This window comes from Camarhynchus parvulus, chromosome 1 (genome assembly GCF_901933205.1).
Source record: "Camarhynchus parvulus chromosome 1, STF_HiC, whole genome shotgun sequence".
In the NCBI taxonomy this organism is placed as follows: domain Eukaryota; kingdom Metazoa; phylum Chordata; class Aves; order Passeriformes; family Thraupidae; genus Camarhynchus; species Camarhynchus parvulus.
Genome location: NC_044571.1, coordinates 72515710 through 72542675, shown reverse-complemented (window position 1 = coordinate 72542675; position 26966 = coordinate 72515710). Strand labels below are relative to the sequence as shown.

General features: G+C 40.4%; 2 protein-coding genes across 7 annotated transcripts in view; one reads left to right on the top strand and one right to left on the bottom strand.

Annotated features, from left to right (window-relative positions):
• The first annotated feature begins 124 nt into the window (after positions 1-124).
• On the top strand, positions 125-25042 carry MPHOSPH8 (M-phase phosphoprotein 8). Its single transcript, XM_030947206.1, has 14 exons — positions 125-262; positions 617-1291; positions 5043-5198; positions 6081-6920; positions 9811-9907; positions 11585-11710; positions 11797-11885; positions 13011-13151; positions 13956-14042; positions 15946-16100; positions 19529-19683; positions 20987-21114; positions 21754-21837; positions 22712-25042. The coding sequence occupies exons 1-14, from the start codon at positions 125-127 to the stop codon at positions 22763-22765; spliced, it is 2925 nt and encodes a 974-aa protein (XP_030803066.1). The 3' UTR covers positions 22766-25042.
• The window catches only part of PSPC1 (paraspeckle component 1), a 61580-nt gene continuing 58050 nt past the window's right edge, over positions 23437-26966 (bottom strand). For all 6 annotated transcript variants that reach the window (XR_004060831.1, XR_004060832.1, XR_004060835.1 and 3 more), the window contains one exon: positions 23437-26966. The gene's annotated coding sequence lies outside the window, so the exon portion shown is untranslated.

Sequence of the window (26966 nt, the reverse complement as noted above, 5' to 3'; positions counted from 1 at the left end):
GAGATATCCATGTACATCTTTTTGTGCATTTCTCCAAAACCTCATCCACCTGAGGGCAAAGAATACCTTTGATTCAATCAGTCCAAGTGGAAGATGCTGCATTTGGATTGGGGTGATCCCAAGCATGGGAGAAGAACTCACTGAGAGCAGCTCTGCTGAGAAGGACTTGGGAATGCTGGAGGATGAGAGGCTGGCCATGAGCTGTCAGTGTGCTCCCACAGCCCAGAGAGCCAAACGTGTCCTGGGCTGCATCCCATGGCAGGCAGCGGGGCCAGGGAGGGGATTCTGCCCCTCTGCTCTGCTCAGAGCCCACCTGCAGGGCTGCATCAGCTCTGGGGCACCAGCACAGGGAGGACAGGGACCTGTTGGAGTTGGTACAGAGAAGGGGCACTGGGATGATCAGAGGTATGGAAGACGACAGGCTGAGGGCGTTGGGATTGTTCAGCCTGGAGAAGGGTCCAGAGAGAGCTCGTAGCACCTTCCCGTACCTAAAGGGGGATTACAAAAACGAGGAAGAGTGACGGGCAGATAGCGACAGAGCAAGGCGGGGGGGATGCTTTTAAACCACAGAGAAAAGATTTAGATTAGATGTTAGGAAGGAATCCTTCCCTGTAAGGGCGGTGAGGCACTGGCACAGGCTGCCCACAGAAGTGTGGATGCCCCACGACTGGAAGTGCCCAGGGCCACAGAGAAGCCGCGGCTGCCCCGTGCACGTCCGGAGGTGCCCAAGGGCAGGTCAGACGCGGCCAGCACCCCGCCATTACCGAGGGAGCCGTCCCTGTTCCGGGGCGGAGCCGTCCCCAGCCACGGACGAGGCTGCACCGGGACCCTCCCTGAGGCCCCGGAGGTCCCTCCCAAGCCCCGCCCAGCAGCGGCCGCGCGGAGGGCACGCGACCCAGTGCGTCACGGACTGCGCGCGCGGCCATTGGCTGGGGCGGCCGCTGCCCCGCCCCCCGCGCCCGGCCGCGGATGTTGCAGCCCCTTTGCGCCCTTGTCGTCTGAAACGCGGCCCAAAATGGCGGCGGCGGCAGGGAGCGGGGCCGAGGCGGCGGCGGCGGCGGCCAGGCTGGAGGGGGCGGAGGGAGAGGAGGAGACGGCGGCGGCCGCGGCGGCGGAGGATGAGGAGGGCGGGGAGGAAGAGGGCGGTAGGGCGGCCAAAGCGGGCAAAGCGACGGGCTCTGCGGCAGCAGGCGGTAGGGAGGCTGGCGGCGGCGAGAGCGAGGAGGACGAAGAGGAGGAGGGAGAGGACGTGTTCGAGGTGGAGAAGATCCTGGACGTGAAGAACGAGGGGGTGAGTGCACGGCTCGCTGACACCGGGCCTGGAGGAGCACGTAAAAAGGTTAATCCCGTTGGAGGTGCAGTGTGAACCGCGCTGGGCACGGCCAGGCAAGGAAGCTTTCTGTGCCTTGCTCCGGATTCTGTGCCCTCAGCCAAAGATAAGGCTTTACTAAGTTGGTGAGGTTTTTTTGTCTGCATTGTTAAGCTGCTCTTGGCGCTGAACTGCGGTACTGTTTTGATGTGAAATGTTTTAGTGCAGAGATGGGCAGGGTTGGATAAGAACTGAGAGCTTAGAGGTGTTTTCAGGGTGTGTTGCCAGGGTTCACGTTCACAGACAAAACGGGAGAAGACCTCCTGAAATAAGAGAGTCTTCTCCTAATTGAAATAATAAGCTGTAGTCATCTTGCATTGTTTAAACTGAAATACCAGGCCTTGATTTGGTTCTTTGAAAGCAACCTAGACTGGTTGAAGTTCTTGAAAAATTTTCCGAAACCTCAAATAGAAAAAATAACACAGGTTTTTTTTTTTTTAATTATTTTGTGCCTGAAAGATTTTTATTTTAACTCATGGATGTTTTTATTTTAGGCTTCAGTCAGATCCATGACATTATAAAAATCTGTCAATTTCTTGTAAAAGATTAGAGTCTTGAAACCCTTAGGCTGGAGAGCCTTCAGATCAGCATTTTCTTTGATATTTGTGATGTTATTAAATTGTGCCTTAGCTGAAATATGTTGATATCTTAAGATTATATTATGCTTTCAGGCTAATACAGTATTTATAGAAGTGAAGTGTTGGTCAACGTAAGTCAGGCTTGAAAACAAGAAGATTCCTTTTTCTTTTTCTTTTTTTTTTTTTTTTTTTTATTCTTTCCACCCAACCCCGAGTGACAGAACCTGAAATCTGTAGGTGGTCGTGGTGGTGACATTAAAGAGTACTGGGATACATCAAGTACCATCTCTTAAAAATGTCATTGGCACGTGCTGGTAACAGGGTGTCTCTTTTCCCTCCCCTCCAAGCAGCCTGTTCTGCGGCACATCCTGAGCTCTGTGTGCCTGAGTTTTCCAGGCTGGGTCAGCTCCAGCGTGTGGGTGTAGCCAGCACGTGGTGATTGTGGCTTTGTGGCATGACCTCCAGGCTCGTCAGGTGTCCTCTCAGTTGCTCTGCTGCAGGGGCTGTGCTCCTGGGCTCCGCAAGTGCAGGGCAAGGCAGGAGCTCGTACTCAGGTGTAACTTCCAGAAGGGCTGGGAAGAGCCAAGTGTCACCACAAAGGGAGTCAGCCACTCGGAAGTGTGGCGTGGGGCAGGTCAGGGTGCTGTGTGTCACAGAACAGAAGTGTCACAGCTGGAGAGCCATGCATGGAGATGCTCTTCCCACACACAGTACTGGTGGTGTTGGGCCTGGCATCCCATCATCCCTGGTGATGGGATGAGAGACAGCTCTCCTGGGTTGGGATTAGGCTGGGGAGTTAGACCTGTGCATAAGTAAAACATTAACGTGGCCTACTTAAGAGAGCAAGCAGTGAAAGTTTGGAAATGTAGTTTCTCAGTGTATCTATGAAGCTTTTCATACTGCACCTCAGTTATACTAAAACAGCAGGCTCTGTGCAAATTGTGATGTTCCCCAGTGGAAGTGGGAAATTTTAACTGTTTAATGACATGATGGTACCCTTTTCCATACGAATTGGTTCTACCTCATCACTAGTTCTCACAGAAGCTAGAGCAGTATAAAAATGCTTGGAAGCATTCTATTTTTCCTAAGTGATAACAGAAGGGAAAAAAAACCAATATTGAGTGAGAGAGTGTTGATAGGTGAGTGTAAGACTGTGTCTCTTAGGTGCGAGAATCAGTCTTTGGCCTTCACTTAAGCAGAATTTTGTAAAATTGTACTAAGCTGCATTTTTCCGTCACTCTCCGTGTACAGGAAGTAGTCATTCAGCAGCCACATGGTTTTGCATTTCCATTAGACTTCATGTAACTTTTTCAATTAATGAAAAAGGGACTTGTAGCTTATTTAGTACCTGAGTTAAAAGGATGTTCCTAACTCTGCAGCTAGCAGAAGTCCTGCATCTGAAAGGGAATAACCCTGTGCCACCAGGCAGGTGAGAGGATTTGCAGGAAAGGAGCTGGAGTCCCCACAGGCAAGTGAGGTGAACATGAGTCAGCAGTTCTTGCAGCAGAGGAGGCCAGCAACATCCAGGAGTGTAGCCAGAAGATCAAGGGATGCTTCATTCTCTCTTCTCAGACTGCTGAGAAGCATCCTGAGTACCGTGTTAAGTTCTGAGCTCCCCAGGACAGAAGAGACGTATACATACCAGAGAGAAGGGTAATGAAAACTGTTAGGAAGCTGAGAGCTGGATTTGCTTTGCCATGAGAAGAGAAGAATCAGGGGAGATCAAAGTAATATCTGTATCTGACAGGAGGATATAGAGAGGACAGAATCAGATCTTTCCTGGGGGTGCACAGGGAAAGGATGAGACAGACAGAGGACACAAGCTGGAAGACAGGGAAACCTGCATGGATACACTGACTGGGCAGATACGTGAGCAGCCTGATGGAGGCAGTCCTGCTTTGAGAGGGCATTTTACTTGTTAGTTCTGGAGATCTTTTATAACCTAACACACTCTGTGACGAGGAAGTTACTGGTTGCTTATATTGTAAGTAACCCCAACAGAAGAAAGAGGAGAAGGGAATATGATTTGGGAAACTTAACTCCTAAATCAAGAGAGATGGGTTAAGCTAAATTCTAAGAGAAATGTTAAACTAAGGTGTTTGAATACAAGCTATTTATTTATTTAGATGTCTATGAAGCAGACATTTTACTTCTGTGAAGCGAAATACAGAAGATTATAAATAGAATTAGTTAGTTGGTTGCTGAAGTTTAGTGGCATGTTTATACACTTGGTCAAAGGTTAATTATGCTCAGGCAAAAATTTATGCATAGACATTTAATAGTAAGTGCCAATTGGCAAGTCTTCCTGAAGCTTTCTTTCTCCAGGCTTGGTTAGCACTGTAAGGTCTCTCAGAGCATTATCAGTCCATGTTTGAAAGTGAGAGGTACTATTTTGCCTCTCCAAAGGTACTTTCCTAAGTCCATCTGCTAAAAAAATAATTTTTAATGGTAAAGAACTTCGTAATTTAGTAGAAAAAACTAGATAGAGACCGCAAGATGCAATTTTATCCCTCAATGAAGTTCAATAATGTTGAAACAATTGATCTCAGATTTTTGTATGTAATGTACCAAAATCTTTGTAACTAATTCCACTGAGATGCACACGCTCAGTTTTTTGTCTAGGTTTAACTTGATTTCATTGCTGGGATTTTTTTTTTCCCTTACTGTTGATATTTCAGTTTATCAAAAATAGAATTGATTACAAATATAGCATAAATTATAAATTTCAATATGAAACTTGGTGAATGGTGGTAATTAATTGGAAGTGTTAAGGGTTTATATCAAGTTATTCAGCAAAGAGAAAACAGTCAATCTTGAAATTATTATGGAAGAAATATTAAAACTTGAAAAAAAATCGTTTCGTAAGTGTCAGAAAACCCATTTTGATAAACTGATTGGGAATTTATGATATGTACATTGTAGCTGTGGTTCTGAACAAATGTTAGACTGGAAGTATTTTGGATAAAACTAGTCCAACTACAGAAATACTGATTTTTATATACACAAAATTGTATATCCACTGACATCCTCAAGAACTGACTAGCTGATGCAATACTGTGCTATATTGTATTAAATGCTGGGGGTTTTTCTTACAGGGTAAAACTCTCTATAAAGTCCGGTGGAAAGGATACACCTCTGATGATGATACCTGGGAACCAGAGGCTCACTTGGAAGACTGTGAAGAAGTGCTTCTCGAATTCAGAAAAAAGATTGTGGATAATAAGCCTAAATCTGTTAAAAAAGAAATACAGGTGTGTTTCAACTTCATTATCTTACCCTGGAGACATAATCCCTATCTAGACTCTAGTGATGAGATGAGGGGAGAAGGGAAGGCATTTGAAACGTGGAATTTAAAAATCTCATCCAAAACGTCTTTGATTCTTGTGAAACTTAATATTGTTGCTGTTCTCTGGTAGGGATTTTTTTTGTTGACAAGTTTGCTTGTAGACTAAATCCATCTAAACTTCAATTTCATTTCTAATGGGACTATGTAAGTAATGTATGGTCATTTTAGTTTGTTTTTGACAACATAAATAACCCCATTTCCCTACCCACATGCATATTGTCACTGAAGCGGGGCACAGTATTCCGATCATCCTCCTGCTTTCTGTAGGAGATCAATCATTTGGTAAAATATCAGTTTGGTAATAGAGGAATACAGAAATATTAGATGCCAGAGAGCAGAATATAGCTTTCTCTTTTCTTCTTTTTAACAGCTCAGTTAGCCTGAAAAAGCAGTGTAAGGATCCTTTTTGAAAACTGGTACCCTGCTTCTGGGAAACCTGTGTAGGTAAATCCTACAAAATCAAATCAATTGTTTTTGATGTAAAATAGCTCAGATTTGTTCTGTTCTAGAATGTGGTTGTTGGATGTGCAATTGGTTGACTTGAATTGTTTGTGTATTGATTCTCATCCAAGCAGTTAGTAATGTAATTTAGGTAAGTAAGCTAGAATTGCATTATCACATTTTGTGGTTTGGCAATGAGGAATGATCTTGGCAGGGATCAAAAGATTAAAGTGCTTAAAAATTTATTTTTCCCAAGCACAACCACTACCATTTTTGTATACTTTGTACCAAAGTGATAGTTTACTGGGGAAGGAAAAACTTTTAATTTTTTTTCTTTACCTTTTAGAAACCACCTCTAAATGATGATATATTTGATGCAGAGTCTGACAGCGACTGGCAAAGTGAAGCAAAAGATGATGTTTCACCAAAGAAGAAAAAGAAGAAGTCAAAAGAGGGAGAGGATAAAAGTTCAGATGACCTGAAGAAGAAAAAATCTAAGTCTCCAAAAGTCAAGGAAAAACCCAGAACAGAATGTGAAAATTTCTCAGATACTTTGGTTTTAGATTCAAAGCCAAAAAAAAGGACTTTAGAAACTAAGGAGGATTCAAAGGACCCAAAGAAGCAAAGGAAAGAAGATACTAAAGAAATCAAGAAAAAGAAGGCAGAAGATTTAAAAATAAAATCTAAAGAAGATTCTAAAGAAAATAAAAAATCACAGAAGGAGAAGCATGGAGATGTTCAGATGGACTCAGAATCAAGCCCTGTGGATGATTCAATTTCTCAAGGAATTGATAATGAAAATTCAAACATAAATTCTGAAAATACAGATGAGAAACAAAAGGTAATAAGTGGAGAAGAGAGATTGGAACAAGAAATGGATGAAAAAGATGCCATTCCGGATAAATATCTTGATGGATCAGCAAGTAATGAAGATGATAGTATTGATACTAGGGCTAAAAGAAAGAAGAAGAAAATTCAGAAAGTGGAAGACTGTAGAGAAGAAGATGGAAAAGTAGAAATTCAGGATACTCATTTAGAGAAGAAGAGCATGCAAAAAAAGCAAACAGGTCAAGAAAAAGTACCAGGAGAGTTGGAGAAAGTGTCACCTGCTCCTTCCCCAGTGCAGAAGGGTGTGAAATTGAGCACTGATGAAAGGGTGTGCAAGCCCATGGATTCCCCTGGGGAGGTAAGCACGGTTAAGGTGGGGGCTGGGGGTAAAATCAGTCATCTTCAAGGTACACATACCTCAAACCATGACTGTTCATGGTGGCAAAGAGAAAAGTACAAATTGGAAAGGTACTGAGCTGCATGAACTTAAAGAGACACCCACCGCACAATGTATAACAGAGGCTGGGAAATTTCTGGATTCTGAACACTGTAAGGGGGGGAATGCTTTAGGAAAGGAGAGGACAAATGTGAAAGGATAAATGTCTCCCATTTACTGTGTCTTCTTAGAATGAAATTTCCTGTTCTTGCAAGGCATGCTGTTATTTTTAGTTTAGTTCATGTCCACCTTCAAGAGTTTCCTCATCTGACTTTTTTCTACTTGTTTAGTAAGGCAGAACAGCTTTGAGCAACACTTTCTCTCTCAGACACTGGCCATTCCATCAGGGATTACCTGTGGTGGCACCTGAGAACTGGAATGCTGAAATCACTTCTAAAGCCCAGGTCTCCCAGATAATTGTGTAACAAGCTTGTCTTGTTAGAATTCCTGGAGTGCTTACAGCGAATGTTTCATTTCATGACATGGTTTCATATTAAATAGAAACAGAAATGCTGTACCTGTTGTAAGAAATGAGCTAAGCCAATACCAGGATATTTACTGTTCCTCATTTAATACAGTAGTGCTTTAAGGAAAGCAGTATTGTAAAAGGCAAAAGAAGAAAATTATGACAAAAAATATTTTTTGTAATGTTTCTAGGAATATAATTTCTTTCATCTGCTTCAGCCTGTTCTAATACAGTTTGCATTCATAAAATGTCTGCTCAGAGCAGCCATGTTCTGATTTAACAGGACTGCAGCCAAGACACATTGATACTTACTGGACTATATCCCACTTCTGAGACCATAATTCCATGGTGGAAAGTTACTTCTGCAGGTTCAGCTGTGGTCCTCTGCTTGTGATTGTTCTGTGTATGGAGTAGGTCATCTTAAATAAGTTATTTTCGGGATAGAGAATTATGTGGCATAGTCTCAGAGTAGACCTGCACAGAAGAGTGTGTTTGCAAGATCTTAGTGTTGAAAGTTCTGGAAAACAAGGAATTACTGTGAGGCATAGGCGAGTTTCAGAAGGCTATTTAAATAGTTGAATTGATGAGGTCCTTTATTACCCAAATGTTTTACTTGCAGTTCAAGGCTATAGTGTTTGTGAGAGAGAGAGACAAGAATAAACAAAATCTTTGGAATTCTGTTCTATTTACCAGTAGTGTAAAAATCCTGTCACCTTGACCATGAATAAATGAACAGCAGAGGACAGTGGCTTTGCTTGTGGCTCTTCCGTCAGCATTCTCAGTGAGTTGTCTCTGTGCTTTTCTTGTGGTCGTGTTCCAAGGAAGGTCCTGCTCTGAGGTACCAGCAAAGTATAGAAGGCGTTCTGCTCTTTGCTTCTTTTGAGTGTAGAAGGCTTAAACAGTGTTTCCTGTAACTGGTTAGTTATTCTCTGGCGCAGCTGCGTACTTGCATAGGTAGGTTTGGTGGAGTTCTGCAGGGTTTTTTTTGTTCACTAAATTGTTGACCAAACAAGATGATACCTTTCAAAGAAAGTCATCATGTATATTGCAGGTACCTGTCTTTCCTTATGTAACTCTGCTTATGGAGCCCCAGTCATGTCAAATTATAACACAGTATTTTCTGTTTGGGGTCCGTCTGCATGCTGACCCATTCCTTCCATTTCATTTGCCTCCAAAAATAAAAAAGGGTATGTTCTGCATCTGATCAGCATTACAATTCTGGCATAGAATTCAGGGTTACTGCTTTTAACAGCCCCACTGTAGCACATATCTGGTAGTCCCTTTAGGAAGTTATGGATTTCCTCTTAAATACTGAGCATCTGGCAGGATGAACAGCTGCCTGTGTTTGCATTAATCACATCAGTGATCAAAAGCTGAGGTTTGTGGAGGGAAGGGGGATGGTGAGGAAAGCAATTAAATGTCTCAGCTCTGCTAATACATAACGATACACCAAATTAATCTGGTTTAATTAAGGTTTTTGCTCTGTCACATGGTAGCATATATATAAATTTTTGTGAGGGCTTCTTTTGGGGCAGTTTTTCAGAAAGACAGTGCTGCTCTCTTTGCCAGGTTAGTGTCAGAGACTGATACAAAGCCTTGCCAAGGAGCCTTGTCCAGCTTACTCTGCAGTGAATTTGGTGAGTGGAGAGAGAGGATTACAGGAGGAGAAAGGCAAACTTTGGTAGAGAAAGCTGGATTCCATTCTGGGAAATTTGATTGTACATTTACATCCATAATAAATTTCTTCTGTGATACTAGATACTGCTAAGCTCAGAGTTCTGCAGGGATATAATGACTTTGGGTGGATTTTGCTGAGTGTCTGTTTTTCACAAATAGCTGTTGCCATAACATTCCGTTTGTGTGAATTGCGAAGCTTGGAACCTTTTCTGTCCAACTGTCAAGTTTTCTCAGTTGAGATTCAACTCAATGATATCATAATGCTTCAAATACGGTGCTATAAAATTGTTAAATACTCTGAAATAATTACATTCTAGTTTACTAGTTAGAACAAATAATAAGTTTCTAATTTTGAATTTCCTTCAAAATGCTGATTTTGTCATATCTGCAGCTCTTCCATAAGGCAACTTGAATGGCTGGGATGCAGTAAAATTATGAATTGAAGTTACTATGTTCAGGAAATAGTACCTCCACTGTTAGGGAAGAAGCCTTCACAGACTTAACTCCTGACTCACCTGTTTAATTCTTAGGAATGTCTACAAGTCTGTTGCATACAGGTTTCAGTTGTATTAATTGTAAATATACTTTATTGTTGCAATGGTGAAAGGAGTTTATTTTCCTTTTTTTTTCTCCACCACTAAAATTATTGGTCTTTGCTTTCAATTTTAGGAAAAAGAAGTAAAGAAAACTGAAATTAAAGAAAAATCTCAAAAAAAGGAGCCTGAAAAAGAAGAAAAAACCAGAAAAGAACAGAAGGTCTTAAAAAGTAAGTGCTAACTTCTTGAAACAGAGAAGGGAATGACCCTTCGGGGCATTCTCATTTCTACAAGGCCAGATATTGTGTACTTTTGTAACACACAGACACACACCAGAAATAAGGAATTCTGTGTTTATTTTAGGAAGCAAAAGTCTTGTGGTCTGTGGCTTTGCTAATACATGCTTCATGAGAATGTTAATATGTGCTTCATGTATGAAGCACAGAAGTATATATAAGTCTCTGACATTTTTGTAGACAAGTTAATTTTGCCCTTTTTAATTTAAGATTTACAACTGTGCTTCTCTGGCATGTAATAGTAACTTTTTTTAGAGGAATTGATCCAACTATTGGCTATTTTCAGAAATGTTCTGACAATATTATGAGTATATACTTCTTATAGTTAGAAAAATTAGTAGGGGTTCCCATAAGACAAACCTCTTGCCTCTTGCTTTAGCCACAGAGACAAGTTATGTTATACAACCCTGGATGATTAGATACACAACAAAGGATGTCTAGGTTCTGTTTCTGTTCCTAACAGTGTAATGGATTATTAGTGTTACTGCTCTTCATCTCAGAACAGCTCTGGATTACTTTTTTCAGGATAAATTCCTTCACTAGAGAAGCACCTTTTTCTGAAAGTGGCATACATGCTTACAGTGCATATGAAAAGTAGTAAGAAGCAGAATGATTAATGATTGTTTCTGTGCAGCAGTTGTCCTTTGTGTGGTCATCACAGATACTGAACCATACTTCAGAAGTAGTAATTTATGCACAATTCTAAACAGCATTTCTTAAAAGGAAGATGGTACCATGTGTAAAGTAGCCAGAAATCAGACTTGCCAGGATAGGTGGAGGTGGACTAGCTCTCCCTGACTTTTGTCTTAGGCCAAGCTTGCTACTGTGCTCCAATACCTTACAGAAAAAGAACAGATCTTTTCTAAATTGATGCTGGTCGTTTCCTTAAATTTTGTTATGTGATAGTCTTTAGTGGCTCAAGTAGTCACTCTTGGTAACTGTCTTAATATTCTAGGCTTGAAGGTCATCAAAAGTGCATTTGAGTTGTTTAGTGTAGCTTCAGAAGAAAAAAAAGTGAACATTATGAGAATAACTGCAAAAGAGAAGAATCTTTGCTAGGATAGAAATTCATAAAGGAATTAAAAGAGCAAAGTGTACAAGGAAAGGTGAAATACAAGGGATGAAGCAAAGAGATGGACTTGCATTGCTGCAGAAGGTGATTGAAAAGTAGTGGATGTGTGTCAAATGGAGAGCACTGGTAGTTAAGATTTTCTCCATTCCTGCTTGCATCTCAAGTGCTCCAGGTCTTGTCTCTGCAGGGGGCTGAAATGAAGTTTTCTTTTGAAACTCACTGGTACCTTTTCAGTGTGTCTCCAGTGCTTCTGCTACTACAGTGATGGAGTGTTCACCTTCCCATAATCACTTCAGCCTTATTTATTACAACAAATTGGCAGTTTCTTTCAAGTAAAAGCTTTTTATGTTTGTTTGTAATGTAGCCTTTGCTGCTGAGAACCATTCCGTGCTGACTGCCAGGGTTTATTTGAATGAAAAGTAGCAGTAGTCGTTTGTTAAGCTGCTGATCATTGAAGCAAGGGCAAGCATTCATTAGCTTGAAAATTTACAATTTATTACTTATTTTACTTTTCTTCCACAAAATTAAATACATGATAGATGGCAAGCAGCAAGTCCTGAGTTTGGGTATGGACATGCAGTTAGAATGGCTGACACTAGAAGAATTCCAGAAGCATCTTGATGGAGAAGATGAGAATCATGTATCAACAGAACCAATATCAAATGGTGAGTATTTTCTGGCAAGAAGGGGTATTTCTTAGCTGACATTTCAAAGGAAAATATCCTATAACAACACTGAATTTATTTTCTAGCTCTCCTCAGAGATGCTGTTAAAAGTGGAGACTACATGACGGTGAAAATGGCCCTTTCTTCAAATGAGGAATATAATTTGGATCAAGAGGTAATTTTTGTGCAGTAGAAGTATTGGAAGAGAGTAGGAGGGAAGAGTACAAATTTTGATTTTTTTGAAAAGCTTTCCCCTCCTATGTTGTTGCAGATTTCCATCTCACCTAAGTAAAAAAGCACAGGGTGTCAAAAAGGAGTACAGACTTGGAAGTTTCAGTATTTGTTATCCATTTCTTCCAAGAAAAAAAATGAAGTTTGATAGAACTGTCCCAGTAGCTTTCCAGCCAACTTGCCCAGTGTATTTAACTGACTACATGTGGAACTTTGCATGCCATTAGGAACAATAACCATCAGTACAAGTGGCTGAACTGTGTAAAACACTGTACATGGGAAACAAAACTCTGAAAAGCCCCAAAAACCTGCAAGTTGTTTGACATACTGGGACCACTTCACTTCATAATTGGTTTGCCAGTTTGTCATCAGCTGTGTTCTTAGTGGGTTTACGTTCAAGGATAGATTTTCCTGTTGAATAGGACTGTAGTTCCATTTTTTTGAGTTTTAAAATCTCCAGTATTGGTATTTTCACTGGTGATCTTGTGTAGTTGTGTTATGTAGCATTTTGAGAACTCCACATTGTGCTAAGACTTCTGAGGTGTCATAGGGAAGATGAGAAATGAACTACTGAGGCCAGCATGTGTTCTGTGAGTTGTAAGGTCTGGTGAAAAATGCAGGAATAAGTGAGAAGACTGGCTGGTTAGAGTGTCTTTGTACTTACACTCTGATAAAATCAAAAAGCAATGTTGTGGGAGCGGCTGACTTGAGCCATGGTGGTTTTTCTCCATGGGTGCTGACAGTCTTGCTGTCTTCCCCACCCTCAGATACCTTACAGCCTTTCTTCCTGGTTCATTTTGGTTTTTCTGCTTCTTGTTCTGATCCTCAGAATGTTATGGATTTTGCAGATTATAGAGCTGAGAGTGTGAGACCTGCGGACCAGAAAAGTGGGAGGTGATAGTTTGCTGGTATCTGGCAGCTATGTATGTGTGAATTCTACTGCCAGGGAGGGAAATCTTTGTGAAACGTGTTGATGCACTTGAAATTTTTGTCTTGCAGCTTTGATTTATCTTGAAGTAACTTTTTTATTGTTATTTTTTCTGTAATGGAAATGATTTTTTTTCCCCAGGACCCAAGTGGAATGACCCTGGTAATGCTTGCTGCTGCTGGAGGGCATGATGACCTTCTGCGGGTGCTGATCAGGAAAGGAGCTAAAGTTAATGGTAGACAGAAAAATGGAACAACTGCATTGATACATGCAGCTGAAAAGGTTGGCTTGGGTATTGTTCTGTTTGGGGTTCTGAGCTCTTTTACTTATGTTTAAAGGTGGTACACAGTTTGTTACCTTTGAATGATGTCTAAAAAGTAGTTAGCAAGATACAGCACGGTGACTAATCATTTCAGCAGCTGTGGTTATTGTAGTCTAAATAAGTTCTGATCACAAACCCTGCCCTGAGCAGAGAATATCACAGGAGGAAAAGTGGAGGCGAGGGTATCTCTGAATTTTTTTGTCTGAGAGGTGAAGTTCTTGTGGTAGAATTGCTTGCTATGATGTCTGGCTACACAGGATCCAAACTGGAGACACTTAGAAAATCTCTGATTAAACAGGATCTGGTATTTTAAAGCCATTGGGCAATGAACGCAGTGGCAAGCTCTTCCCAAACTAAGACCAGCTCAAGCAGTAAATTAGAGCGAGTCAGGGTTTCATGGATGCACTCCTCTGTTCAGATGGGTCCATGTGCTTTCCCATGTACAGTAGATAGAAAGGAAGCGGGGAACCTCATTCCAGTTTGGTGGCAGATGCAAATACACTGCTTTCTTTCTGTGATGTTTATTATTGCAGGATTTAGGAAAAAAAAATGTAAGAACTGTAAATAATTAGGACTATCCACTTGCCTAAGTCTGAAATGCTCTTTATTAGCCATGGGAGAGAACAGTGTTAATTGTGCCATGACTCATGTTTTGAATTCTATGGATGAATTTTAAGTAAATGTCATTTTATATTCTGAAACAAAATCAGAGTATTTTTTTTACTTACTTGTGTTGTGGGTTTGGTTTGGTTTTTTTTCCCCAGAACTTTCTAACAACAGTAGCTATTCTTCTGGAAGCTGGAGCATATGTGAACATGCAGCAGAGCAGTGGTGAGACTGCCTTAATGAAGGTAAATCCTGTGTTTGTCCTTATGTGGTTTATTAGGAATACTTTTGTCAAACTAGTAAAACATAAAAACTTACTTATAGAATTCATTTCAGGAACACATTCCATATTTGAAATAAAAATACCATTCATAGTTACTCTAAGCAGAGTTCTAATCCATTTCTTTAATGTAGTGTAATATCTAAACAAGAAACAGACGCCTTCAGCATGCAGTGCTAAATGTGGCTCATCATCCTCTTCTGCTGTTTGGCTCAAAGAAATGCAGATGTGGTCTTCCAGCTGAGATAATCAAATTGTCAGCAGGAAGAGAAAAATTCTAGAAAGGATAATCTTGCACTTGGGTGCTTCTGTGATTGGCACTTGCTGTTTTATTGCAGGCCAGAAATAAAATACCCAATTTACAGTCTGATTCCCAGTGCCTGTTCTGCACCATTATTCCCCCAGTCACAAAGGAAATCTTGATTTTTTAAATTTTTTTTTTTGTAATGGGAAAATTCTAATACTCTTAAAACAGTTTGTGCTTTTAATATTTTTTTCTTTATGTGGATGAATTTCACCAAAGTTCCCCTTTGGATGAAGTTGATGTATTTATGTGTAGGCTGTTTGTGTGGTTTGTTTGCCAAAGAGGTTACAGAAGCTTTCCTGCCGGGACAATGTGGTATTGTTTCTGCTCTGCACTCTGTGAGGCTTAACAAGTGGGGATTTCACATTTTCTCTGAAGACAACAACTCATTTGTGGTTTCCTCAGCCACTTCAATCCAAAATCTCTTCATAATTTGGCTACTTCCATGAACCTCAGTCTTGACCTTCTTTAAAGTTTTTATTAGTCTTTGATGCACAGCTGTACAAACCAATTAGCAGCCTACAGTGATTTATTCCAGGTGTTTGTTTTACAATGCAGATACAAAGAATAGGATCTTCATTTCCAGTAACTTACTGGGGCAAAGCTAGCCCTCTGTGGATAACCTGTCAATGTGTTTATCAAGTCGCTCTTATGTAACCTTAGGAATTTGATCATACTTTTTCTAAAAGGAGAGAAAAAAGATCTTAGCACTCAATTCCTTTCTGTCAGGTGGTGTGAGATTTTTCTTGGTTTTTTGGTTTGAGGAAAGCAGGTGGGATGTTCTGTTTATGGAAGATGATGGATTGAAAGCACAGATCCAAGCTCAGAGCAGAGAGAAGTTTCAGAAGCTGTCTTCTGAAAGGTCTTACAGTGATAAAAATGTTTTATCTATTGTGCCTTTTCCTAATTTATCTGAGTGAAGTGTTTGAAAACAAGTGATCAAGAGCATGTGTTTGCTTTCTTCAAAGTAAAACTTTTTTTAGATTTTCCTGTGCTTTTGTTAAGTTTATGGTTGATGTGCCCTGAAATTCTTGCTGTAAGTAACAGTGCACAGCCTTGAACATTTATGCAGAGGATAACAGTGGCTTTCTGACATAACTACGTACCGGTCTGAGACAAATTCTGTAAATTACTTGCATACCCAAAGTACCATTTTAAACTGAGATGCATAGAAAAATAGGCACTTGAAATGTTACTTCAGTAATTTCTGAATAGTTCTACAGAAACATATTTACTTAGGTAAACAATTGCAAGAATATTTACAGTTACTGAACTCCAGCAGATCAGATGTTTTCACAGAACTTCTTTTTTTTTTTTCCTAATTATGTCTGCTTGGTAATCCTGACTGTTGCTGCTTCTGTCTGGATAAAGATAAAATATTTATGGAGTGTGTTCCTGAGTTTCAAGCTGTGTTACCATTCACAGAGCAAATAATTAATGTTCTGAATTGTAACTAATTTTGGATTTTAATTAACTTCTGCAGTTCTGCTTACTGTCACGTATGCTCTGTTCTGAGGGGTTTGTCATTGTTTTCTGTCCTTCCATCTTCTCCCTTCCCACCCAGGCTTGTAAAAGAGGGAATTCTGATATAGTGCGGCTCATGATTGAAAGCGGAGCGGACTGCAACATTTTGTCCAAGCACCAGAACAGCGCCATGCATTTTGCTAAGCAGTGCAACAACGTACTGGTGTATGAGCAGCTCAGGAGCCATTTGGAAAAGTAAGTAAAATGGACTTGGAAGTTTGTTCTGCTGAAGTTTGCAGTGCTAGGAATCTCATCATTCTGGTTTAAGTCAAGGAAAATGCCAGGAAAGAAAACAGATCTGATTTGGGCAGAAAGCTAACTAATAAATCATGTGAAATCAAAATTACATGAGCTAGCAGAATTGGCATACACTTGCTCAAACACTGAGTAAAAGCATGGAGAGGAGGAAAAGGTAATTCCTAGAAGAGAAAGATTCCTTTAACTTAAGAACAGCAGTCATGAAAACTTAAAGTGTATAAGCACTGGACCATTGAATGTAAGCTCTTAGTAGGGCATGCCAAATAAAATACCTTGCTGGAAAGCATAGGAGAAAATCAAACAAAAGAACACCAAGCAGAAACACCATGAGAAGTCTGTGCAGGCATTGTGTTGCTGTGGTGGTGTTTGGACCTTTAAACATCAGCTATGAGTTGAAAGTGCCAGGGATAAAGCTTTCATGCCAATAGATTATGGAAATCATCATCATGCAGCAAAATGACTGAAGAGCAGTGCAGTGTATGTGACATGTGAAGTGTTGATATCATATGGTCATGACAAAATATACTGAGCTAAACTGAGACAAACACACAGAGAAGGAGCAAGCTCTCCAAATATCCATTTGGAGGAATACTGTAGTTAATATATATGGGCAGAAAATTATAACCAGCCATCTCTAAATTTGGAGAATACTTAGGAAGGGTCTCGTGGCTTCTGCAGCAGTTGAGATTTTGCCATGAATGCGTAGTTAGTGCTGGAAGAACACTGTCTCAATGCAAGACTTTTTTCTTCTTTCATGATGATGTAGTCCTCGTGATTCATCTACGTAATCTAAGACAATCTATCAAGTAGTTTGTAATCCAAACTTACTCTCTTCCAGTGTACAGAAAGCCCTGGCTGTTTTTTGCTTCATATCTCTTGTGTATCCCATCAGCTGACTTCTTAAGTCTGTCTTTACAGAAACTGCCTTGCAATGGTCAATGTTTATCAATCAAAAAACACCTGAAGTGACAGGGTTAAGGGGATGGAGTCAGGTTGTTTTTAGTGGTTCCCAGTGACTGCTCAAGGGGCAGTGGACACAAACTGGAACACAGGAGGCTACCTCTAAGCATCAGGAAATTTTTCCTTTTGAGGTAGATGAAGCACTGGCACAGGCTGCTCAGAGAGGTTGTCAGGTCCTTAGAAACTTTCTAAAGATATCTGAACATTGTGAGGTTTCTGCCAGCCCACTTGTCAAGCCTGTCGAGGTCTCTTGTGGATACCAGAGATTATCAGCCACTCCTCCCAGTTCTGTCTCATCTGCCAAAGTGCTGAGGGTTCACTGCACCATCTGCCAGGTCATTAATGAAGCTGTTGAACAGGACCAGACCCACTATTGATCTCCGAGTGCACCAGCAGTGATTGCTTTCCAGCTAGATTTTGTGCTACTGATTTTTGCTGAAGTAACGTGTTTGGATCCAGTTTCATACCAGGAGGAAAGTGTTGTGATGCCACTGTTTTAGTGCCCTGTAAAGTTTGTCTGAGATACTGTAGATCACTGTATCACTAGATCATTCTTCCCTGAGCAGAGGAACACTATAAGGAATGTTTTTCTCTTGTAGAATGCTAAAAGAAAAAGAAAAGTGCTAAAAGCATAAAAGGTAATAATTATTTTTCAGAAATTAGAAACTTCTTAAAGTGAGCAGGGCCAGCTGAAGTGGGTCAATGGACTATGCTGATTCTTGCCTAGGGAAGCAAAGCATGACTTATTAGTTAAGGTTTTGAAGGCAACAGTAAGCATGGAGGATAAATAAGTGATCTTGGTATCTGCTGTTCAGTGTAGTGAGACTTTGTCACTCATTCACTATCTGATACCTTTCCAGTTTGTTTCGTATTTGACATCTGCCACATTCAGTTTTGGCTAACCTAAATAATGAGTTTTGGAAGATCTTGACCATGGAATTTTGCCAGTGAAGTGGCAGTTGAAATTAAATATTGATGATTACAAAGTCATGTCTCGGGGTATCACTGTGCTGATGTGAACTGTACAGGGAGTAACACAGCTCTTGCTAATTTGGGAAGCTTTTAGACTCACTACCTGAAAATATCAGTTCAGTGCTTTTTGTCAGTCAGAAAGGAGGACAGTATAGTAGTAGTGAAGCTGAAAATAAAATTATTAGAAGGTCAAAATGTGAAATCAGGAAACGACAACAAAAAATAACCCAAAGCCATGAGACAGGTTCTGCAGGCCATCCTACTAAATGATCTAGGGATAGGTTTGAAGTGGAAGAATATTTTTGCACAGCAAAACTGAATCATGAATCTCATTGTTGCAGAATGCTGTGGTCACAAATACATGGGATTTTAGAAGGGGTTAAGCGGATCTAAGGAGATGGGATTTGGCTGCAGTTTCTAGTTTTGGATGGCTCTTAATCAGATTGCTAGAAAATAGGACACTGTACCAAAAAAACCCTACTGTTTAATTTCTCATATTTAATATGGCTTTGTCAAGCATCTGGGAAACAGGCTACATGGGCTTTGGGGCTTGCTTAGCCATGGCAGTTCTTGTGGTTTCTTTCCAGTGGAACACTGAAGTTTTACATTCTGCAGATGATAGTCCCAGTTAGCAGGGTGGGGAAGTGTGTTCTGAATAATAACTGGAAAAGCCATAAAGCTGCCAGAGGAGGGACCTCTGCTGTGCTAAAGCACTTAAAACCCATTTCTGACCAAACAGCTTTCTGAAGAGGATTACTGAGTGATCTGCCTGCAAAGGTGCTACACACCACTTGGTAATGTGGTCTGTCTTTGAAGTCTGGGCTGCCACTCCCACTGCTTCCCTAACCCCCCAAAGAAACAAACAAAACCCCCACTTTGCCTGCCTTTTAGTGGTAGAATGGCTACCTTTGCACTGTTTTATTCACAGAGTTTAACTAGGAACTGCATTTCTCTAGTAGTATTGCCAGTAAAATTATAGAGGGATGTGCTTCTTTATTTTTACTTGCAGGCAGATTGATAATTCAATCAGGCTGGGAAAGTGGGGATGTCTGTTTAGCCACCAAGTATATATTGATGTTCCTGGGATATCTTTCTATATATAAAGCCTTCAGAATATGTGGCTAGTAAGATCCTTTTTTTTAATCTACTGCAGTGCATTTGTATTAACATTTTATTTTTTTGGACCCAGTAGTTGAATTTCACAAACAGATTGCTGATAAAATATTTTATTAACAACATACTGGGACCTGTGGTTCATCTATGTATAAATGCTAGTGAGGAAGGCATTCACTCCTGAAAATCAGGAATCTAAAAAGGTGATCTGGAATCCCTTTTTTGCAGTGTGTGTGTGTGTGTGTCAGCTCTCACCAAGCCTGTGTCTGGTAAAATAATTCACTGTGTGAAGCACAGGCCTCACTTGTTTGGTCTTTCAGGCTTTTAAAAGTAGCAGAAGATACCATCAGGAGTTATTTTGAAACTCGCCTTGCTTTGCTGGAGCCAGTGTTCCCAATTGCATGTCATCGTCTCTGCGAAGGGCCAGACTTTTCTTTGGATTTTTACTATAAACCTCCACAGAATGTGCCAGAAGGTAGGGAGGGGTTTTTTGTTGTGGTGGGGTTTTGTTTGTTTAAAAAAGGTAGAACAATATGTTTAAAGCATGTCTTAAATTATCTCCTATGCAAAATTATTTTTGTATGATTTTGCAGTGCATCACATTAACAATGCTCTGATTATGGAACATAGGGAGAGCAATTATATTTTGATGTATTATGGGTAGGGTTTGTGTGTATTTTTTTAAGGCTTTTTAATTGCCACATACAGAGTGTCAACTTCTTTCTGTTCATGGGTTACATTAGCTCAGTGACAGGTGTTACAGGAAAGGAGTGGTTTACCTTTACCTTAGAACTAATGATACAGGAAAATCTAGGCTTACTTGATTATGTAGAGAAGGTCTTGTAGTGGATCCTTTTGTTTCATGGTCAGTAGGTCATGTGCTGAAGGCTTGGAATGTAGTCCCAGCAGTGCCCTGAAACAAATGCAGTCTAGAAATACTAGGAAAAGGAAGCAGCTGCAGTCAACTTTGTTTTGCCCACAAACCTTTTGAAAAAGACGGGAATCAAATTCCCAGTGTATTTGGGAATATTTTGTTATTTTTCCAGGAATTCAGATGCTATTTTCTGCTGCTTGGCTTATCTAAGTCATTTTTTATGAGTATATCAGGGAAATGTCTACTGATACTGATTTTTCTTAAAGTGATAAATCCGTGTGACTATTGGAATCTACTTAAACTGAGATTGAAAGTGGGTATGTCTGCTCAGTTTTCCGGTTGTTCAGAGTTGTTGGATAAGTCTTCCAGTTCTTACTATAGATATCGTATCTTTTAGAATTAAGAAACTTAATGTAAGTTTCTGTATTAAAATGAAACATTTGTGGGTAGTTCAAGTTGCTGCTTACTGAATTCCAGTGCAGTTCATAAAGATCTATATTGTCTGGGCTCAGTTGTCTTTTCTCTTGACTAGACCCAAACCACACTAAATTCCATAACTCTCTTTGAGTAAACCTGAAACCACAGAAGTGAACTGTGCTGAGGATTGCTGTTTCCATTTTGCATTCCTTTCTATTAGCTACATAAAATTATTTCTGCTGCAAAAAGTCCTTAACTTGGTGACCAAGCCAATTGTTTTCTGGATTCACTGGTTTGGGAAATGGGATTTTTGCATGTTGGTTTTTTTTTATATATATATATATATATATATATATATATACACACACACACTATATGATGGTTTTTATTTATATGTATTTGCACTTGTCTTCAAAGGTCTAGTGCACACAGTTCTAGATAATGGATCTGATTTTAAATTCATGTAACTGAATTGTCTCCCTTTCAGGATCTGGAATTCTTCTCTTTGTTTTCCATGCAAATTTCATCGGTAAAGACATTGTTGCTCGGCTCTGTGGACCATGCAGTGTACAAGCTGTGGTTTTAAACGACAAATTCCAGCTCCCTGTATTTTTGGTAAATCTTTTCACATAGCTGATTGTCTGTAAAACTACTTCATAAAGTCTTTATAGAGCAGCCCAGGAAATCTCAGTGCCATAATTTGAATTTACAGTATTGTGATGAAGCATACTTTTTATCATGATGAAGTTTTTCTAAAATGAAACTTAATTTTATTTGGATATGGACAGAACTATAATGTTTGCTTGTACTAGGTTCCATAAAAATGTATGACTTAAAAGTTAGGGACATAGTGCTGGATAAGCTCATTCTAGGTGGCCCTGCTTGAGCAGGGGATTGGATTAGATGCCCTGGAGAGATCTTCTCCAGCCTCCAGCCTTCTGTGATTCTGGGACTGAGGCTTCTTCTCTAATTGACCAAGCCTCTCATATTTTTGACCCAAGTAAGTTCTTAAATATTTTTTAACAACCTACCTCAAAGTTCTAATAATTATTTTCTAGTTTGTTTTTTTAATCTATTAAATGCATCACTCTGCACAATTTTGAAGTCTTCTTGTTTTCTCAGTCATTACATCAAAGGTTCATACACAAGGTTCTTTCAAAAAAAGCATAGTGAAAATATTGTGTTGTTAGTCCTCTTACACAGCTCTTTCAGCCATAACCTACCATTAACTTTGTCCATTTTTTTTCCTTGTAGGATAGTCATTTTATTTATTCCTTCAGCCCTACTGCAGGCCTTAACAAGCTTTTCATACGGTTGGCAGAAGCTCCTACTGCCAAGGTACAAAATGTTCTCAAAATTAAATGTGTATGTTCATTTGTTGTACTCTTCCATAGTCTGAATGCTTCTAGCTGTGCATTGCAAATGTAAAACTTACAGATTTTCCTCTGTTTCATCGTCCCAGTTTCCATCAGTTGCAGTTACATCCTGTGACATAGCCAGAACTTGGGAACATTGCCATGTGTTAGTTCTGTTATAATTAAACGTTTTTATATTGTGGTGAGAATAATTCATACACTAGGATAAACTAGTGTTCCAGCTAAACATCTTCTCCATCTATATTGTGAATTTAATGACTGAAAGATACATGGAGTAGCCACCTTTTATTTTGCATACAGAAGTTTTTGCTTGTGTGTTGGAAATACTTACTGGGGTATGCACTCTGCTTTTAAACAGTCTGTTGCATTTTACAGGTGGTTTGGGCAATATTCCCCACTACATGTTGCAAGATGAATTCTGTTCTGGTAGCATTTATTTCATCCTAGAAAGACATAGCAGTATATCTTCCAGATCCTTAGATTTAAAAGTTACACTGAAGTTACACTGTTAAATATTTTATTGTAGTTTCTTTTAATTTTTTTTTAAGTGGAAAAAGGTGTATTCAGATGGAAGTACATGTTTGTCTGGTTCAGATTTGGGGCTAACTTGTTCAAACACCACCTGATGTTGCAGTTTTCTACTGGAGTCCTCTAAAAAGCCATCCATATCTCAGTAGGGCTACTATAAACTGATTTTATTAAGGACTTTGTAATTTCTCTTTTTTCCTTTCTTAGTCAGTAGCAATTGTGTGCCTTTCCTTGTGCCACATAGAAGCATTTAACACAGTAATCACTTGTGGCTAGCGTTGATGTGGAAACCTTTGTTTTCTTTACAGGTGAAGCTGCTCATAGGAGCTTACAGAGTGAAGCTGCTTGAGAGCATGCCGTGAGTGGACTGACACTTTTTTAGATATACTTCTGATTCCTCTGTTCAGAGACTGAGTAAGCAGTTTGGAACTTTTTGGCACCACGCTCTGAAGACTCAGTTCCCAGCTCACCGCTCATTGGCAGTCAGAGGAAGTGTGTGTTGAGAGAGCAGTTGAATACACTGCACTGGTGGGACAGGGTTGTCAGCTTTTTTTACTTTGTACAGATGTAGATGTAAGTATTTGTGCCAATACATATAACTCTGTTTTTCTTTAACTTGTGGAGTCCAGACTGCATATTTTGGCTTTTCCACAATGTGGAATGGTGCATATAAGAATTATTTAAGGTAATTACATGAAATGTCTTTTTTAAAGATCTTCATTTGTAAACTAAAGTTTTGTACTTCCTCTAACATTTCTATGTGAAATGCAGAACTGTCAAATTACTGGAGCCATGGGCAGAAATTACACTTTAAAATGACTGCATTAGGTTTAACTTTTAAGTTGCTGAGGGCTGTGTTCTGTTTTAAAACTGCTCCTGTTCCTGTCTCTCAATGAGACACCAGTTATGCTTAGAGTGATTCCCTTTGAACTAACAGACTTTAGTCTGCAGGCGTGAACAAAGACATCTGAACAGGCTCCATTTGCAGAATGGTCTCAGTCAGGTTCCCAGTTAAATCTCTGCTTTAACCTGCTTTGGTATTAGAGAAGCAACTGATAGTTTTACAGACATCTTAACTTTTGAGGTCTCAGGTGACATCTGGAAAAATAAATACAAGGTGAAAACAGCAAATCAGAAAACTTGTAGCTACCTTCAGTGTCCGGGCAGTGCTTTTTGTAGACAAGAAGATACATAGAGAATTTCAGATGTCCTCAGCCTAACAGATGACAGAACACTTGTTGTCCTTTACTTCGGAAATTCAGTTCCTCAGTGCAAAAAGCTGCTATCTTTTTATCTTATTATTATATTATTTTATTTAAATGACCCGTTTTATCAGATGACAGCAGTTTTGTAATGGTCCTGTGCTGTAAAATATAAATGTAATACTTCTGCATGGAGTATAGAATATCTTTCTTTGTAAATTAACCAACATCTTGAAAGGTAGGAAAAACCAAACCAGATCGTGCCTTTGCTGTTCTAGTTGTCACGTGTAGTTACATGCCACTATGTGCCTATATTATTAGCAAAACTTGTGCATAAATTCTTGATGATTTTGACTGCTCACCATCAAAATGGTGCAGCTGTATGAAGTATCCTTTTAAGAACTGTGATTTTTTAATATAAATTTCAGTTAACTGGTTTTTAATTTTTGATTCTTGAAGTTTTAAATCTTTCATATTTAAGAGATGCCAAATGAGTAACAAAGGACACAATTTTTGTGGAATGTCACATTAAGCTATATAAAACTAGAACAGCAGCATGACATAGAAATACTCGTTTCTGTTTTGATTTAGAATAGTTGCTTATGTTTTTGCACAGTATTGATGAAATCTTAACAAATTTGGGTTTTGAACAGATTTTATACCTCCAGCTCTCTGAAATATGTTAGATACCTCACTTTGCTAAGTGTGAACACCTGAGATGCATGAAAAGCACTGGCTGAGAATCAGGTATGTCACTGCCAACACTTGGGACTTTGTGTAGCTGAAATTTTAGTCCCTGTGCATAAGCCTGGATGATGCATAAGGAAAGAGGACACTTGTGTTTCCTTATACTGGAGTGCCAGGCTTCATCTGCATGGCTGCCCATCGCAGTCACTCCTGCAGGACGTGTGGCAGCACAGTGTGTGTGGCACAAGCTCTGTACAGCACCTGCCAGTGGGAAATGCTGGAGCTGCTCCAGGCGGGGATAAAAGGTGTTTTGAACAAATGTCCAAATGATAGATATGCTATTTAGAAACTGTTGTACAGTCTAACCTAAAAATGTCTAGTAATGCTCCAAGAGTTGATAGAGCAAGTAGTTTGTCAAAGGCTGTTGATTTGGGGAGTTGTTTTGTTTTTTATCTTGAGGAACTTGGGAGAGATGGAGGAGTTCTACAGAACATGGGAATGAAATCTGGGTTTCATGATGCTTTTATTAGGGATGAATATTTTGCAGCCATCTTTCTCTTTTAGTTGGCAGTAAAAATTCAGAATCCCTATTGAAAATGCGTAAGAAGTGTATGAAAAGCTCTTTGAAGCTGGGTTTTGTTGGTTTTTATTGTATGGGTTTTGTCCGATTGCTGAAAAAGGTTTTGGTGGACAAAGGATGAAGAGAAAGCAGCTACAATAAAAAACAATTATTTAGGCACTGTGGAGAAATACCTGTGAAGTACTTGCTCAGTTTCTTCTTGCTGCCACCAGCAAGGGCTGCAGCTGCAATTCCCACGAACTGCAGTGGAAGCAGATGGGTCTGAAGGCTCAGGGTTTTTACCTTTGCTGTTCCAGCACCAGTACTGCTGTTCTGGCTTCTTTCACCACTGCCGAAGGTCGGTGGGTGATGCAGCTGACCATGTCACAGGCCTTCTGTGCTTTCTGCACCCATTTGCAAAAACAAAATGGGTTTTGATCAGTCTGAATTTAAGAAAGGTGTGTACTTTTCACCTTCTGAACATGGCTCAAAATGTTTGAGTGAGGGACAAAGACAAGTTTGGAAAAAATACCTGAAAAAGACACCACACACTAGAAATTTGAGCAGAACTAAGGCAGCAGGAAAAATTAAGCTTTAAAAGGGTTTCTCAAAGCTCAGATACCTCAAGTATAGCAGTCAGCAGGAAGGAACCAGGCAGAAGATGGTTCTTTCTAACTTCAGGTCACCTGTTTTTCCACAGCAAACCAGTCATGCGTGGTAACGACAAATGAATCTTTTTCCAGAATCTCTGTAATATTTCCTGCATGATCTGAAGTGTAAGGAACTCCTCTGATCAGTTACTGGTGGCACTGATGCAGTTACAGTGGAGGGGTCAGACTTTCCCATTGTCTCCCTCTGCTGCTGTGCCTCTTGCTCTTAAGGGAAGGCACAGTTCTGCTGCTGAGAAACCCAGACCATGTGTATGGGAACTGAAGACATTGTCACATACCCAGGGAGATGAGGGCCTGTTCCAAAACTGGATTCACTGCAACTGTGTGGGCATGGGCCACCAGAGCTTGAGGGGACAGGGTTACCTATGTGGTGACATCTCAGTCTGTAGCACAGACTCCCACTTCCTGATGAGAAGTCTTCCACCCTGTAGCTGGTACTTGTATGGACTTTCCCTAGCCAAGAAAAGTTTGGTGAATTTGGGAAGAAAGCCCTGTTAGGCCTGTTAGAGCAGCTGCATGTCCTACACTGAATACAGCCCTCCAGTGGGGGAGGGGGGAAGGTGCTGTCCCAGCCCCTCCCACCTGTGAAGGTTGTGCTGACAGAGTTTTTCTCAAAAAGGCTTTACAAGGTTGCATGAGACAACCCGTATGCTTGCACAGGAGACCTGAAAGCTTTGGATGTTTCCTCACCTTTACAGATCTGTCAGCTCTGCTGTGTCAATATCAGAGTAATTCTTTCAGTGAATAGCAGGGTTAAGATCCCTAAAACCACAAGTGAACCTCCAGACCACGTCCCCTGCATCCACCCTTCCTGAAACCAAATGATTACCAGGAAGCCCCCAATGGTTCCACAGTGCAGGGAGTCCAGGTAAGTACAGCCACACTGTGCCTTGCACGGTTTTTATTAGTGCTATGGTACACCACTTCCGTGCACAGAAACAATGGAACAAAACTGTCACCATACTGTGCGCCACTGCCGTGAGCCTGGCTTCATCTTCTCGACACCCTTCTCTTACACAGCCAGATTAACAGGATCTCTTAACCACCCCTACCTCCTGCTCTCCAGCTTGAAAAACCCCTGCTGCCTGGCCCTGTGGCTGCTGTGTTCCACAGCCCTTCTGACTGGCCAATGGCTTCCATGGGGTTTGTCCACATCATCTTGTCTTCAAGAGCCCAGAACTGGGCACAGTGTTTCAGCTGCAGTCTCAGAAGTGCTGAACAAAGAGATTGCTCTTCTGGCCCCTGCTCAGCCATGATCTTCTTATGGAGCCCAGCATGGGGGTGGACACCTTCATCTTCACTTGTCCCTCAGGACCCCACATCAGCCTCTGCAAAGCTACTTCGCCACCAGGATCTACAACTGCATCAGCTTAGTTCAGTTCCCACTGCAGGATTTAACTGCATGAGGTTCCAGTCAAGTCTTCAATTCATGTCCACTGCATTG